Here is an 18,322-nt window from a genome sequence, read left to right as displayed (position 1 = left end):
GATACACATTTTTTAGAGCGCATATACTATTAATCTTTTCGATTTCCAAATTCTTTCTTGAACGTCATCTGAATCAAATATGGAATCCCAGCCACTGTTTCAGTAACGTGTTCTATCATACTGTCTATACCTGGACTATACTATAGCAGCGACAAGTTAAGAGAGACTTGCGATTAACTGACAATGCAATGAAGAAAATAGATGCTGAAACATTACTGTCGAAACAGCAGTAGAATCCTTTTTCTGTTTGCTGGTAAATCACAAATATTACGTCCGTCGGTGTTTGTCATTAACGTGTAGTATTCAAGTGAAGTGAGTGACTGCCCCTGTCACAATATGGCATAAGTATAAGGACTGGGAATAAAAGTAATTATTTCTCAAATTACATTATCTGGTAATAAGACCCGGGTCTCAGACGTGATGACTTAACGCTTCAAACATCCACTAGGTTATCTGTCACTATTCCTGTAACACAAAATGGAAACAACTACAATGCAACTATCGCAAAATTAACAGACACTGGTTCACAATAAATATATTTATTCACATCAATATATATCTGTACAACACAGCTGTGAGCAATGGTCTATATACAAGAGTAGCACTGGGATGATGAGGGTATGATACAACATGGAGGTATGTACATATATACAGGCGACGATATTCTATTGACATTTCAACTGATCAAATGCTTACTTATAAGCTTATAAAAAACAATAATTCTTTTACTACTGCTATACCACTGGGGCATATTTAGATTAATTTCGTTTTCAAATATCCCAAAATATTTCAATTTATATCAGCTATATATTTTAAGATTATAATGTTTCATTGACATTGATCAGATGTTTTTCGTATGTGCACAATATTCATATATATAAATATACACTGCAGGTGCTTCTACACAGGCTGGGGACAACCTTCTGTTACTACGAATTCCTATGCGAATGTACAAAGAAGTGTGGTGCACCCAGATATACAGGGGAGGTTGCAAAGTTTATATACAGATGCGCGTGTTATGATACAAGCTATTCCTGTTGATACATGCCCTTGGCACCTGGAGTCTGGAGATGACGTTTACACCAGCATATATGACACGTGGTGTCATAATGTGCTGTCTTACATCTGCGTATCTTCGACATCTGGTGTCAGCATGTTTGCAACAGTTAAACCTTAATACTGGAACAGGGCTAGTACTTCATCGACTTCAGCTCACATGGGATTTACCTTGTCACATGGACGCCCAATACGTGCGTCGAAGGCTAAAAGCTTTACCTTTCAGGACCTGTTAAGTTGAACCTTGAGAGAACATTGAACATATATAGAAACCACGCCCATAAGTGTCATTTATTACCAGTGAGTCCGTCCCTCTGTTATATTATTGCAACCTTGCATGTTCCATTCATATCCATATGTCATGAGTTATTATCCCTAAACGTTTCTACGGTTAGCACTTCCAGGATTCTATATTGTTAACCTGTGACAGTGGCTTAGGGTTGCGAATCCAATCTACAACTTGTGATGTTGAGATGACCCATACATCTTCCATTCTAGACAGCTCTTGGAGGAAATCCATCAGGGCCTCGAAGTTGCCAGACTTCCTGCGGAACCAGGAAGCGTGGAGGAAGATGCCGAGGGGAGATCGGTTGGTTTTATAATGCCTATTGAAATTATCACGCAGATACTTAAGAGTGCCCTTTCTGCCTGCTCCAATGATACAACCATCAGGCATAGCACAAGCCATCTTGTTGGAACCATACCAACGGACAAGGGGAACCTCCCAGAGACCGGGGTAGGAGCCTTGGGGACATGGGGTCAGGGAACAGGTTTTGGAATCTGGGGGGTAATCAAGGGTGAAGGGCCAGACTGGGGGTTTCTCGTTTCGGTACAGATGACCTGTCACCATGGACGTGTCATAGAGGTATTTGTAGTCGTGCAACATCTGATACTGATCATCACCTCCGATTTGCAAGAACGGAACTCTCATTCCCTTGATGGCATCCTTGGGGATTTTACTCTTGAGGGACAACTTCTTTCTCATGCCTTCTATTTCATGAACATAGCCGTCATACCCTGCATGGGCCCACCATGTGGTGGGTGATCGGTGAGACTGACTGTGGGAGGCAATTTCCTGGCCTTTCTTGTGAAGCTTCTCCACGAGGTGATACTGGGTTGCATCGCCAGACACAAAGAAGGTTCCTTTGACAGGACAGCCGTTGGGGTTCTTGAACTTCCCATCGAACAGTTTTTCGTAGTAGTCAAAGTTGGCAATGTTGACACTGTCGTCGAAGGTGAGCATGACCATCATGGGTGTCTGTGTAACAGGGACACCACCAGGGATGTCGGAACCGATACAACGGCAGTCGGGGAGCTGGCAGGTGGTGGGGTCACATTTGCCTGGAACATGAATACAGTATTTGTCAAAACACACCTTTTCAAATAATATTTTTTTAACATTGAGGAATTATATCGCTAGAGGATAACAATTAAATAACAACGTATTAATGAATGTAAATGCTTACAAGGAATGCATCATAATGCTAAAAGATGTCTCTCAAACATTTGTTGTGCTGCAAATTAATAGTCCCCATACAGAAAAAAACACTAACAATATTTTTTGGGAAATATTTACATTATAAGGTAAAGTATTGACATATTAAGAAAGAGGTTGAAAATTATTTACTGAAGAAATAGATTTACTTCCTTTAAACATAAGAAACATGAAGCACAATTAAGTTAGTGTTTCGTTTTGCAAAGTAAAGTTGTAAATAGATGCCATATGGTATTAACAGCACTGGTCTGTGTGTTTATCTGTACATGAAGTCACTTTCTTTCGAAACTTTCATTTCAGGTCAAAGTCATCTGTCAGTACACGTGCACTGATGTAAACATAGATTATCATGAAACATATTGATGCAAATAACGTCATCACGTCAAGACATTTCAAATATTGCATCAATCTTTTTTCAACAGAATATCCCGTAAAAGTCAATCCTGTATACAACAATCAAGTTCAGAAGAAAATGTGCATGTCTTCAATCAAAGGTCCAATGTTTACATAAGTTCTTCGAAGGAAGTCCACGACTGAAAAGAAAACATTTGCAGTGTGTTTTTTGAAGGAAAGTTTCTTTATTTTCTTTCGTTTTATGGATGTACGAAGATTATAAAGTCAGCGAGGACGAGGGGCGAATGGAGTCAACATCACTCCAGATCAGGAGTACCGCTATCATTTATTCAGGAGCCGGAGACACGAACAGTTAAGACGTCGTGTCTGTCGGTCATGTCTTCGTCAACATGGAGTGTTCGTTCGTGATTCTGCATTAATGATAAGCAAATATTTAAAAACGATAAACATTACGGCAAAGAAGAGCAAGCATGATGTACAGAAACGAACCATGCACCTGACTCATTAAGCTAGGAGATTACACGGATAGGTTTTTTTTCTACAAATACACATTGTGACCAAAAAACGCTCAGAACCGTTTTCAACATGTCCCTCATAAAGGACATAGCGTGTCGTGGGATGATCTGTTGGCCAGACAAGTTTCAGAAAAAGCACGTATGTTTACCCTATTTATTCATTCAGTTTACAAGTATCTTTGGTGTTATTTTCGACATCTAACTCTTGAACAACATTGAGAAATAGCCTGAATTAACATGCTAGACACGTTGATTTGTGACACTCATATTGTCAAACAAAGATGGAAACCCAAAGCCGTGATGCAACCTGGTTACCTGAGTCCCCCAGCCGCTTGTGACAGATGTTATCGTTATCATTTAGTTACATTCCCGGCCACGGATCTTGGGCAGCTGCAGACATTGCTCATGCGATGAAAAGCAATTCACACTATGGTGGGCGATTGGTTAATGCCCAACACCCGCCGACCTTGGTCTGTCATTTTCAGTGATCCATTCATATATCTTTCATCGCTATTTTGCCCTTTACGCCTCATGGAATAAAGAATATGTTTCGGCAGGTAATCGACACGGATTGTTCTCTGATGTTTTATATATTTTATTCCTAAAGAGAAACCAAATCACTGTGTCCCCTGCCAGGATTGTTAAAAATGGCGTCAAACCATACTCACTCATCCCGACATGAAATATCAACCCGTTATGCAACAACCTTCTAGATATATTAGGGGATTACAAATTACAATCATCACTTACATGTCACAATTAATTAATTACATCCAAAATTAGAATAGAATTATTTTTCTTTCAATTTATCCCTTGTTGGATTATTTAATTCTAACCAAATATGTTTTTGCAACGTTATAAAATTTACGAATTTTTAATATAAATATTTTACTCTTTCCAAATTCTCTCCACGAAAAAACACGAGACAATCTATGCCAAATTGTACGGAATATTTGACATTCTTACCCAAAATATAGATTAATCATGTCTTCGCAGAGTCCTCCGTAACCTTATGTGTTGGCAATTGTGATTAACAGTAAACGACATCTTACCTAGACAAATGTACTAGGTGCCAATCCCGGATAACAGTAAGCCTATTCAATCTATAAACGTAGATTGAACTTAGACTTATCGACAAATACACAAACAGAGGTGTACATGTGAGAGGTGAAGGAGTGCGGTGTAGTCCCAACTGAAGGAACCGTGCCAACACTCGAGGCAAGATCACATGACAATCCCTCTTTGTAGATGTTTGGAAGTTTAGGAGAGTGATTGAGGCTTGCACATTTTTCATTTAGAGGCAAGCGTAGGTTATAACGAATACTGTCAGGATAGGTTACCGCATTGACGATTTGTGAGCTGATTCAAAGCCATAATTTAACTGCCTTGACTTTCTGACGTGGCTGTCTGTGTAAGTTATGCTGTTCCACAGCGCCATGATTGATGTTGGTAGGCCCGGATTTGCGTATGGATGAGCTTTGAATTATCTTGCAAAGTACGTACGGCTCATTGTATTTGTTTGAGTTTTTATCGATTCTAAAATGGGGAGGACTTTTAATCCGCCCTCGTAATCCAAGCTATTCTCTGTCGAAGGAGTGAATGGTAATAATTCGTTTGATGTCAATTTTATTTTGGAAACTAAAGCACTTAGTTGATGGTCGTTCGTCACTTGAGGATTGATAAGAGCTTTAACAAGGTGGTAAGGTCTTATATAAAACTCCAACTGAGGAATACAAAGGGGGTCTGAAGAACATTAAACATTCTCGATATAGCTCCAAAGGTTGTTTCTTCACTTACTTTATTAACTGAGAACCTTAACCTTCAATTAGATCTAGATACGAGTTGTTTCCATTAACAATGAAAATAAAGGTGATTACATTATAGGAATTTTGCTTTCCGATTCAAATGCATGTCGAATATACAACATAGAGACACATTTCCTTGTAACAACGATGTGTAAATACTGCAAGGGTTGTGACTGAGTCAACCTTGCTTAATCTCAAGCTTTAGTGAGTATGTGTGTGACTGAGTCAACCTTGCTTAATCTCAAGCTTTAGTGAGTATGTGATGCCAATATTACATTCCTCGGTGTAATAGTACTCCATTATAGAAGCGGATCGAGTGAGTAAGTGAGTATGTTTTTTAAGCCGCTTTTAGCAATATTGCAGCAATATCACGGTGTCTTCGGTATGACGAGCGAACGCTTGAACCTTAAGGCTACCCGACCGCCCAAGCGGATCGAGGATTTTGAAAAAGGGGTATTTGTGTAAATTGTTCAAGTAACGAAGTGCACAAGGACACTTGATAAAGAGAATGCAAGTTGTCATGTAAGTGACTGAAAAGCAGGGATGGAAGGACCGAACCCCTTGCATCCCGCACAAAACCTCTCTCTGGACCCGTCAGTACATTATGTCTTTATGACATACATAATATATACCAACCGTTTGTGTATTCGAACAATTGTGAATGTTTCGTTAACGTTGAAAATCCATTTTGTTTTTGAAATTGATATTTTACTCATATTACGATGGTACCAAGACGATGGGGAATTAACATTGTCATCATCCTTATTGATTTCACATGACCTTATAACACGCCTCCATGACAACATTAATGTCTTCAAATAATTATTAAAGAAAGATGTTCTCTCTCTCAGATTAGACCAGATTTCTTTATGTCTATAACTTCCCATACATGTTGTTTATTATGTAGTTTTTTTATTTAAATGTCTTTTCAGCCGTGGGCGGTCATTGAATGTTAAATACTACTCAAACTTGTTTCTGGGTAACGTGCAACTTCTAACATCGCCTGAACACCTAAATCTGAGGACAAACTTCAAGACGTGATTGTTTGTGTATATTATGTGCTTGCAAATATTATCTGTGCAGGTTGTAGCTATTTGTTGAAGAATTTGAAGCTTTGTGTACGCTTGAAATCTAGGTTGTGTTCTCTTTGAAGATGCACCTGTGGCTGTTTACGGGGGAATATGGGCGTGGTTGAGGGGTGCTGAAAGGCGGGGTTAGAACAGGTAACATTCAAACCATGTTTCGGAAAACAAAAGATTGTATTAACACACGCCATTGTAATTTGTGTTAAAACTACTAAACATGATAGAATTTGGCATTGGATTTGGAAGACATTCTTTCGACGCTGTTTAGCTTGACACAATTTGCTGAGAATGACATTGTTGGGATTTGGGGTATTTTGGTTAAATAGAGAATATCACCCAAGTATCCTTGGCTGTCAAATACTAGTTGATAAAAGTTTAAGACTCCGAGGCTTGCTGAGGAGTTTTAATCTTTGATCGACGATTGATGATCGTGTCAGAAGACATGATGGTGAGATTCCATTTATCATCCAAAATCGTTCTTCTTACTTTTTTGGTAAACAGTAATTAACAAGTGTGTTGAGTATAAAAGGTATAGCTAGCCAGCTATTAGTGATATCATTTCATTGTGATGTCTTGAAAACCGGTTATTTCACAACGGCCTTCAAAGCATTGTATCGAGATATCTTCCGATGTATCGATTGATTTCACCCTGGCTATTTCTAATGTGGAAGGCATTTTTGGTTGATAAACGTTAATATTAGGATTTATAAAAGGTGAAAATATTTTACGATGCATGGCCTAAAATAAAGCAACAGAGGAACAGATTATGTTGTGTGTGCGCTTAAAACTACACCAATGCCTTCATCCTCTTTTGTCACACTTAGGAACAGATTAAAAAAGGAGACTTAACATGTTCACGAAAATATACGTGGACTGACAAAGCCACACTCACGAATCCCAATACAAGTTAGTGATTATACCAGGTGTGTGGTTGAATACATGCTTTGCACACTTTCTGAACCAGTAAAGATCAATTTCGATTAATCAATTTTTTCAGCTAGAAGGTCGACGGTATGTTGCTGTCAGCGCATTGATTCTCCCTGACCTTTGCAGAGCAGCCAGGGCTGAGTGAATGTACATTTGTTCCGATACTCAAACACAGAAGCTCACAAAGCAAGTAGGTGAATCATGCAAAGACTACTTGTCAAAGTCGGTGTGAGACATGCTAGAAGAAGAACAAAGTCTTTGACGTGTTTAAAATGCAGAGTCAGAAGGCTAACAATGTTCAACAAGTTTTTCATAAATATTATCATTTGTTACAGAAACACATTGCTGCCGAATGAGTTCAATGTGTCAATGTTAGAACTGATTGGTTGATAAGGAATTGTTAAAAGTAAACTCCGATTGGATGATAATTTCATATCGATATAGAAAATTATTCATGACTTTTGATTATGAAAATAAGTTACTGTTTTACAAACTAAGATGTTTACACATTGGCGATAGCTTAATGTGATGTGATGAAGTTATTCGGCAACAGCGAACACCTGTTCTAATCAAGGATGTTCAGCATAATGTCATATAATTTCCCCCACTTTCTACCAATGGAATTTGTTTTGACGGATAATCGAGACTGGTTGTGCTCTGGCGTTGACGTTTTATATTTCCAAGACATACTTTAAATAGTAAATGGAAAACTTGAAACTCAGTGGGATCTAGTCTCGGGCTAGTTGTTAGTCCCAGATAGTTTAGCTTGAGTTCCACAAACTCACATTGTGTGACTTCATATTCAAATTAATGATGAATATCAATCTCTCAGTTAATGATTTCCCCAAAACACAGAGACAATGCCTCAGTTCCATTAATGATACTTATTACACTGAGTAAACCTAGACTTATAATGGGCACTAGAATGTGGAGAATAGAGCCCCTTTAAATTGTGAAATATGTTATCTGGAAGTTTCCATTCTCAGAATATCTGTACAAATTTTCAACATCACGCGAAGGTTTTTATCCAAGAAATGTGGTGCGCCCTGACAAAAATAATAACCTCTATTGATTCGTTATCATTCTTTGGTCACGTTATTTCAAAACATTACCATTTATATTTTTTAAAACCCAAACATCGAAAACGAACAAACATTTGAAGTTGAAATGTGCAACAATATTTTTTAACTTTGTTGCCTGTCAATATTGCCAAACATCTGCCAATGGCCATGGAAGATATGACTTGACGAATCGTCCGAGTGAGTGTTTTAGACGAGCGTTTGTTGACAAATACACATGGAGGCCCATTATTATTATTTTTTTTGCAGCATTAAAATGATCCCCTGTTAGGCATTCCTTGCAGACGCTTCTCCACTAAGTTTAGATGGCCGTCAGTCCCTAGATATTTGTATGTGTATTTTGCGGTGATAAGATATGCATTCCTGATGCAAAGTGTGATCCGTTACAAAGTGCTTGTGTTTGTGCTTAATTGATTAGAAGCAACATATTTACATCCGAATGAATTAATTGTACATGGAAACTGGAACGCCATTTCATCTATATCATATGTAACAAATTTTATATTTGGGATTACACATTCTTAGTAAATTACAATTTCTAGCATTGTGCAATTATATCTTTGTCATATCTTTATCACATTTTTCTTACAGTAACGTATTAATAACCATTTCACAGGCAAGTGTCCAAACGGACGCTATCTGCATTACAGAAGTTTAAAAGCACAATGAACAACCTTATGACTAGAATAACTACCGTTGACGTTTAAGTACCAGTGCAACTTGGTCTTAAGAAGGTGCACTCTACTGAATATAAACATGTTTCTTCTGGTTGGCCAAAGCTGTTTTATGAATGTAATAAATTCAAACACTGATTGTCTACAAAGTGGTCTGAGAAGGTTTTTCAAAGAGATTAGTACAGTTCGACAGTGGCGCCGTTCAGTGCATCTGACATCACTACGTGTTCGCATTCTTGCCCGATATACCCAAGCACACCTATTGCTTTCTTACAATAAGCCATTCAGAAAACATCACGAAGTATTCGACCCAAGGGATTGAGAGCATAGTTGTAGAGGTACTAGGTTTGAGGTAGCTCTCACATTTGTTTGATTTAATTCTGGGAATTCTGATGTATCTACCTGAGACTTTCTGAAAGACATTTCAGAGGGTCATTTATTTACTCCTGTAATCAATAAAGGGTGGGAACATATTTCTGATGGTTTATTGAAGTCCGCCACCCAAGTGGACAACGTAGTGCTTACTAGTAGGCCAGAATTTCAAATTTTCAAGTAAAGGTAATGAAATGACAGAACAACCTTATCTAAATAGTTGATTGAGTTGAGGCATTGATTGGAATGTAGCGGGGTTAAAACCCCAGTGGAAACAGGAGTCAAAGGGAGGGGCTACCCAGCAGGAGTGCTGGTCAGCAAACATTACCGACCTTCAGGATTTTAGCTTGGGTGGACCATACTGTTTCTACCTCCCATTATATACATATACTCCTGTTGACAATGTGGATATGAGTTTGCGAATAACCACCAGGTTTATCAGAAACTTTCTTATCGATTTAACCACTCTTTATGTATATGATTGAGTGAGTTTGGTTTTACCCCTTTTTTAGCAATATAAAACCATACTCACTCACTCACTAAAACCAGTCAATGAGATATGCATAAGCAGCGTGTAACACAATCGCGGCAGCTGCTCATACACGGATATGTAATCTCTGTCCTTACTTTACAAAGCCATATGACCATAATATCCAAACAAATAGATTATATATGACTTTACAAAGCCTTCTGAACATAACACCTAAGCAAATAGATCATGAATATATATCGTTTTATTTGTTGCATGTGACGTCAAACAGAGAAACACAAGGTAAACAAAAGAGACAAAACCCTTTCATAATCATAAGAAATCTCTGCTAAAGTCACGTTATTTTGTTGACACTATGTCGATGGATATTGATAATGAAATCCCCTAGCTTTTGCTGGATTTGTTATATTTGTACAAGAAAGTGTTGCGAAACAGCATCTCCAGACATACCATACACACTCGCCAACATAAAATGTTTACTTAGCTTACAATAAATCCCAAATCATTTGACAGCAGCAGACGCATGCAATGTTGAACATGTATTAAACATAACAGCATTTGATGTTATCTTTAATTATTGAAATAGCACGTAATTACATGGAATAAAAAATAAAACAGGCCGAAACAGTTGACGCAATGTCGTCGTCAGCTGTAGATCTTATTCATCACCATGGTGATATTTTATGAGCGTACATAAACTGCAAAAGAAAGTATACACATGAACACTGACACTTCACTTTGCTCATTACTGTAAATTTGCGACCACCACGTTCCTGGAGACGTTATTTAAATGATGCAATACTCATTTTAATGATGCAATACTCATTTAAATGACGTAATATCGCCAAGATACCCGTATCAAACTCATCTCCATCGAATAATCATTTCTTATTTGTTTCATTTTAGTCCACCATCAAACATGGGTGTATGCTTTCTTTGTCCCAGCAGTTTACAATACAATACAAGGCGATACTAGAACAGTCCCTTTTCATGGTGCGTCTTTCCTTGTGGTATACTTATTGCATGACAATGGTTAAATCTTAACCGGACAGTGGCTATAGGGCACGCAGGCCCCAGTATTCTGATCCTGTCCGATCTATTGATTCACGCCTTCCTTGTACTGAGAGGTGTCAAGACGTGTCACCTTCGAACGAGGCCTTCGAGGCGAGGATAAATTGTCAAATATCTCAGGGGGGTGAACGATTTGACCATATAACCTTAATATAGATGAAGGTTCTTTACTGGTTTTCTATTCAAGGTTAAGAGGTGTTTCAATTTTATTGTTTCCATGCCAACAGCAACATTTCAAGTTAAATCAAATTCAGGCTTCTTTGCTTTATAATTTAGAAAAAAAACAGAAATGAAATAATGCGTTACATTTCGTTCATGTTGAAAGTATTCTTGTCAAAAAGATCGTACTTGCAGATGCGATGAATGTGCACATGAATGTTTGATGGAATATACCAGCTATCATGACACCTTGAGTGGGAAAAGGTGTACCCCTTGCTAATTAACATGACAGGCTAATCAAGTTCGCTGATATGATGTTTTACTCTGTTTAGTGTCAGTATACGTATTAAATAGTATGTTATCGATAAAATGATATTGTGCTTTTGGTCATGCATATCTCAGTCACCAATGAAAGTTCTTTCGAATATTAATACAGCATATGACTGAATATGCAATAGAATTATGGCAGTTATGGTGGGCCAGCCACTCATTCTAGTGATATTGTACCATTCAATGTTATATATAGACTTAACGTTTTAATGTACATTGTTCCATGAAGAAAACTATAGTTGCACGTTTAAGATATGTTCGTTTAAACTTGTACGTTTATAGGTCACGAGAGACTAGGTATTCCAGACATCATTTGTTCTGCAACTCTATAAAATATACCTTTTCGGTAGATGTAGGAATGTATAGGTACACTTTCTTACCTGGCTTTCTGATGATTTTCCTTTGGGGCTTCGGCTCCTTTTTAACTTCTTTCTTCTTCGTCAGTTGTGTCTTCTTAATAAGAGGCTTCGCCGGGGGAGGCTGGTGCCTGGAGGCCACGCTGTTGACGGGAACTCTCCCTAGTGAACTTCGGATCGGGTTGTATCTAGTCCTTGATGTTCTTGAGGTCTTTGTCCTCGAGATCCTTGATGTCCTTGATGTCCTTGAGGTCCGTGGGGTGTAGGGGGATCCGGACCTGTAGCCAGGGGTTGGGGTGACAGGGCGGCGAGACATACGGGAACGGTTTGCAGGCGTTGCAGACTTCGCAGCCCACCATGGGTAATGGGCCAGGGTCCATTTGTCCCGATTCTGGTTGATGTTTGTGTCTACAGTTCTCGTGTCTTTCAGCTGATTTTTGTTATCATGATAGGAGTGTTGCTTCTTGTACAGGTCATCGGCGACGTTGCGTTCCCTGTCAGTGGGGTTCTTGTACTTACGAGGACCGGTTAGGGCTGCCACGGCGTTCACAGGTTCACCCCGTGATTTAGAGGCTGCGCTGTTCACGTTTCCACCCTGTTTGTTGCTTTGCCAGGTGTATGACGGTTGTCGGCGACGTTGACCGCCGAACTGGCGTTGTGACATCTGTGGGGGTCGACGTTTGGGAGGTGGTTTGGTTACAACCTGAACAGGTCGACCACAGTCAGCGTTCCTGGGCCAGTCACATGTCTGGGTCTTGGTACTGAAGTGTAGGTTACCTGGGCATTTCATTGTATACTGCTGATCTCCGATACAAATCATAAACTGACGAGGATTGGACGGGTGGCATACATACTTGTTCTGTACCCCGCCGCAACGCTGGGCCGACGACGCTCCCAGATATGCCACAGTTAGCAGCAACAGGGGGATCATGTTGCCTCAGTGTCAGTTCAATTATTGTCCCAGTATAGCGTCCACAAATGGTTCCTAAGAAATAACACGTTGCTGCTACGACCGAATCCACAGATGGTTGAGTGTTACTGCTGCCCACGTGTCTTGTCAAGAGATGTGAGACACCGGTTCGATCCCTTCTTGAGACTCAGGTTCTCTACAACCCCGTGGCCTAACGAGTGTCTACCCACACCGACAAGAGGTGGTTAACTGATGCTGCTACCCGACGGACAGAAGGCTTAAATACTATCGCACTGGCAAGTACAAAAACTCCCTGGCTGCACGTTCTGTCCCTCACAAACAATAACATGTGATCAAGGGAGTGTAAACATCGGCCCCCGCCGCTTCTCCGTCATTGCGCAGGTCACAAGGTCAACTGATGCCAAGAGCGCTAACTCTCGGCCAATCAGATCGCTTGTCTCATCCCACTTGACAATCCTAGTTAAGGCAAAACAGACCGCCCATTTCTATTGCGAGATGTAGACAGGTTGGCACGTCCCTAAGTGACCCTAAATAGCTCTATATTTACAAATGTTTGCTAGACACCAGTCCTCAAGTTCGACAATAAAGGCTTTGATTAAAACAAAGCTTCTTTAGCAATTAACGATCCCAGCATGACAAGTTCGATTGACTTTGAAAAAATGGAACGTTTGACTTCTTGGATTTCAAATATTTCCACTGTAAGAGAGTGACACTGGAAAACAACGGGGTTGTTAAGAGGACACTTTTTTACCTACATCTGTATGGATTCAACACTCTGGTTCTCCGCGTCATCTGTCAGTTTCTTCCTATGAGAACAGGGCCACGTAATTAAGCAGTGTTTACAGAAACCTTAATCATTCGTTTTGTCAACGTTTTCGTTAAACCTTCCGTTCTTCTGATTAAAGACATGAGATTTGACAAGGTTACCACCAGTGTTCCCATCGCATATGATTCATAACTCATGAATTTAACCTAAAGAGCATTAAAATTGTGTGTCACACTGCCTACATGAAATATGCATTTCTCTGAAAAGTGAACTTTGCAACATAAAGCTATCTACTTTTCATTAATGCACATTAATAATAAATTATACATCTAACACCCATACAGGTATATTTATTTTCATATGGTTATTGATTAGTGTGAGTGAGTGAGTTGGCTTTAACACCAATTTGAACAGTATTCCAGTTATATCACGGCGTGTCAGCTTAATGTGGGAGGAAAGCCTGAAAGGTCTTAGATGTTTACCACTTTAGTGAAACCCACGAACAAGGGTATGGTGCTAACTAGTCAAGAAACATAATCGGGGCGAACGGGGATTCGAACCCACGATCATAGGATTCTGGTAGGATTCGGCGCCTTAGACGACTGGGCCACCCATGCCCCGGTTATTTATGAGAGCAACTGTCGAGTATATTATTTATGATAAATATCAAAATGAAATGATCATACCACACAGATGTCGGTTAATTGTGACAATTCATATGCTGCTTGACGCTTGTCAATACGTTAGTATCGCTGATACATCAACCAGATGGAGGTTATATACAGTTTATCACAAACATTCGGACCTAGTTGTGGTGAACTTGAAAAAGTCCAGTTATCGGTGAATAGAGTGGAATTTTATGCTTAATTTGGATACTTTGGTCTCCCAAATAAGTTCGAGACAATAGGGAATTCGACACATCCAAGTTCGACACAACACGGTTCGACAAAACTACCAAATGCTTCATTATTCGTTACATCAGTTAATACATCGTTTACAAAATATGAACTATACCAATCAGGCCGCATTCGTAACATGTCAACTGTTACAATGTAAGTAAGCTATACATGTGCACTGACACCCGTTAATACGGACGGTACCGTTCCGAATCCGGTAACTTGTCCGGAATAACGAACCATGGACACAATAATTTTCTGTATATAAACACAGACGTCCCCATCAGTACCCGTCGAGATTCACAACGTCCGGGGTTTGACTTAAGTCCCATACATTATCCTACAACGATACACGAATTTTGCGATCATGCCTTCAGTTTGTCTGACTTGTATCCTCATTGAGGCGCCCAAGGCCGTGCTCCGCGCCTGCATCACGAGGTATGTATTTATGTATATGTGTCTATGGATGTATGTATATGTGCGGTGTATGTTAAGTATGATAACGCGCCTCCGTGTGGCTGAAAAGTAGCTTCACGTAGGTATGTGTCCGTGTGCTACATTTTTTATTCTGTTTCAACTGAATAGTTTATGATTGATACGTTTTAAAGTGTCTCGTAGGCCATATTTGGCCGGATGTTATATTTTGTATGTCTTGTATATATCTTATCACGAGGTGTATATAACATGTGACACTTTAATAAACAATACTCTCTCTCTCTCTCTCTCTCTCTCTCTCTCTCTCTCTCTCTCTCTCTCTCTCTCTGTATTAGGGCGATGTGGTAGTCTAGTGGTTTAAGCGTTCGTTCGTCACGCCGAAGACCCGAGTTCGATTCCCCACATGGGTACGATGTGTGAAGCCCATTTCTGGTGTGCCCCGCCGTAAAATTGCTGGAATATTGCTTAAAGGGGCGAAAAACCATACCCACTTACTGATATTTCTAGAATATTGCTCTAAGCGGCGTAAAAATCCAAATCACTCACTAACACACGAACTTCATTCATCCTTTTTTCATTTTCTCCATCATTCCTTTGATTTGTGTAAATTGTATTAATGTAGCCTTTCCCTCCCTCCCTCGCCGCCCTATTGCCTCTCACCGACCACTACGGCAATTCAGTGAGACCTGACCATCTATTCCGCGAACACGTGGTGTCCACATATATATCATTATATTCCCCGGAGCATGCACATTCAATTGCGTTCGTTCATATTTGATTTCTCGTTTGACAGATTTAGTAGCATAAATCGAGTTCCGGAATTGATATTCGATCATGAGGATAGGTGATTAAACAATTCAAATATACGAAAACAAACATTTGCTTTCATTTTCACCACAGATCTGCCCTCTGTACCCCATGGAATCTGTTACGACAGATTAGCGCTAATAATTGTTCTTCGGAATAGACGTTTTATATTTACGCACACCTTACAATTGTGTGTTGTTTTTCTCCTTTTCGCGAACACCTGATATCATCACTATCTGATAGTGATTTATTAACATATGCCCACGATATACCCGGAATCGTACAATTGTCTCTATCTTTCTTATGAATATGAAAAGAGTTTTATTGCTTTTATTTAGATGGTAAACATTTATCAATATCAGCAGTACATCAAACGTTGTATTTCCTATCCTTACATTCAATTTTATACAAGTGGTATAATTTATGTTTTCAAAAAGGAAAAAAATCGATATTTTCATTGTACACAATAAGACATGTGCGTTCATTTGAAACACCTCCCCATTGTTGTTTTTGAAAAAAAATCAGCACAAAAATTGCGACACATTTTTTCTGTTGGCAGACGGGAAGTTTTGGCGTATGGCGAAGACATGTGTGGTGAAGGTGTTTTCTTGGATTTCGTGATTTACATAACAACAACTTCAATGCACTTCTCCTAAACTGATAAAATGCGGAACCCAACACAGCAATACAATTCTATCAAATATATTGTTTTGCATTGAAATGTTTTAGGACTAAAAAACCCCAAACCTACATTTAATATTTCTAACGATTTATCAACGTTTTATAATTCTTTACGTTCATTTAATAATCCCGCACAACAGACATCTTTTCCCTTTTTATCATTTTTATTTTATAATTCCGTAACTACTACAATCATATTTTATTTAAATAAGAGTAAATGCAGTAGTGGGTACAATGTTGAACATATATAGTGTAGCAACAAATTTAAAGTCAGTTACTGTGTTCCCTAACAGATGAGTAACGAAGAAATCAGTCATGTGTCTGCGACGGGTGCCACCGTAAGACTGGAAACGCTCACTTTTTCTTGAACACCTGGTATCATCACTATTTGAAAGTAATTGATTGACACATGCTAAAGATTAAGTTGGAATTGTACCATGGACAGTAGTGATTTCTTAAGAATATGAAAATGGTTTTGTCACTTTGATTAACAATGCCAGATCTTTGATACATATTCCGAAATATGTAGATTATCTCTCTCTTATTCCATACCTTGCTGGATTTCTGTCTGTATATCCATGTCATGGTATATCCACGTCATGGTATATGCACGTCATGGTATATGCACGTCATGGTTTATGCACGTCATGGTATATGCACGTCATGGTAAATCCACGTCATGGTATATCCACGTCATGGTATATCCACGGTATATCCACGTCATGGTATATCCACGTCATGGTATACCCACGTGGTAAGAAGAATACAAGCCATTGATAACAATGTAGTTAGTTCAAATCTGACTTGCCGAATAAAATTTATTTAAAACTGCAAAACTGGTGCATTGCACTTGTATCCATAAATAGCTTACACGCTTGAAATAGAAAACTTACCTCGGAATGATTTCCAACGATTAGAAATCTGCCAAGATGTGGTAATCCATTTGCTGATATAGCTCGCCGCTAACGGGATATCTTGCCAGAGAGAGATACTGATCAGGAGATTCCTGCCATGAAGGTGGCAAAAAGCACTGTAGAGGTGCATACAGAAACAAGTGAAACACATAAGCATGTGGGTGTAAGGATGGCAGTTTCTGTATCGTGGATGAGCAGGTAAGGATAACAGTATATCCACGTTTCAAAGAACGCGGGACTCTGTATGCTACTAGCATATTATCAGTGTGTGTTTCCGTAACTATCATATATTAAAAAAGAAAATTGTATTAAGCGAGCCTTTGGGGAGCAAAATACATATTTTGTATTCTTGATATTAATATATGATGTTTACGATTCAGAGAGACGGCACCGAGGGTAATACGCTCTTCATCATCATTCTAAAAAAATGATGTTTAAGACTTTATTTCATTCACCAAGGTAACTTAAGAAACCACACATTGTGTCAACTGATATGAGTGAGTGAGTTGGGTTTAACGCCGCTTTTAACAGTATTCAGGTTATATCACGGCGTGTCAGCTTCATGTGGGAGGAAAGCTCAAAGTCATGCAGGTCTTAGACGTTTACCACTTCGGTGAAACACACGAGCACGGGTATGGTGCTGAGAAACCCAGAAACAGAAACATCCACAAATCAGAAACTCCCAGAATACGCTTATTGAAAGTGTAAGGCAACAGTATATTAAGCAAGCAGACATTGTTTCCATACCTGGCGCTTATTTAGAGCTGTTCTTGCTCATGATAGCAAGTTAATGTGTACGTTTATCGTATGGATATCAATATCCATCATATGATAAATATAGCTATGGATCTAACAGTAATATTTACATAATCTTCATATTTAGATGTCATCTGGGAATGATGATTTAAGTGTATGAGTTAAAGCACTATGACATTATATCATCTACTGTTGTCTCACACAGAGGAGGAGCGATCTACGAATGGGTACAATATATGAATCCCTTTTCATTACTTATAAAGTAATTGATGGTTCTTGTATTACCAACACAGCAGTTGTACAGATCCCCTGTTGTATTACCAACACAGCAGTTGTACATATTACCTGCTGTATTACCAACACATGAG

General features: G+C 39.0%; 1 protein-coding gene across 1 annotated transcript; it reads right to left on the bottom strand.

The window, feature by feature from the left end:
- Positions 1 to 564: 564 nt before the first annotated feature.
- LOC139445337 (uncharacterized) lies at positions 565 to 12,699 on the bottom strand. The gene is made up of 2 exons (XM_071226466.1): positions 11,793 to 12,699; positions 565 to 2,397 (listed from the first exon to the last, which is right to left on the bottom strand). Exons 1-2 carry the CDS (start codon positions 12,697 to 12,699, stop codon positions 1,448 to 1,450), a joined length of 1,857 nt encoding a protein of 618 aa, XP_071082567.1. The 3' UTR covers positions 565 to 1,447.
- Between the last annotated feature and the right edge of the window lie 5,623 nt (positions 12,700 to 18,322).

This window comes from Haliotis cracherodii, unplaced genomic scaffold, assembly GCF_022045235.1.
Source record: "Haliotis cracherodii isolate W230 unplaced genomic scaffold, xgHalCrac1.p SCAF_6, whole genome shotgun sequence".
In the NCBI taxonomy this organism is placed as follows: Eukaryota; Metazoa; Mollusca; class Gastropoda; order Lepetellida; family Haliotidae; genus Haliotis; species Haliotis cracherodii.
The sequence above is the reverse complement of the archived record's forward strand: the minus strand, read 5'-3'. Positions and strand labels throughout refer to the sequence as shown.

What these genes read in the sequence shown, in the direction of transcription:
- LOC139445337 (XM_071226466.1), bottom strand. Translation starts at nt 12,699, where the DNA reads ATGATCCCCCTGTTGCTGCTAACTGTGGCATATCTGGGAGCGTCGTCG. An exon ending in GAAAATCATCAGAAAGCCAG is followed by an intron (nt 2,398 to 11,792) that starts GTAAGAAAGTGT and finishes TTCATGTTCCAG; the next exon opens with GCAAATGTGACCCCACCACC.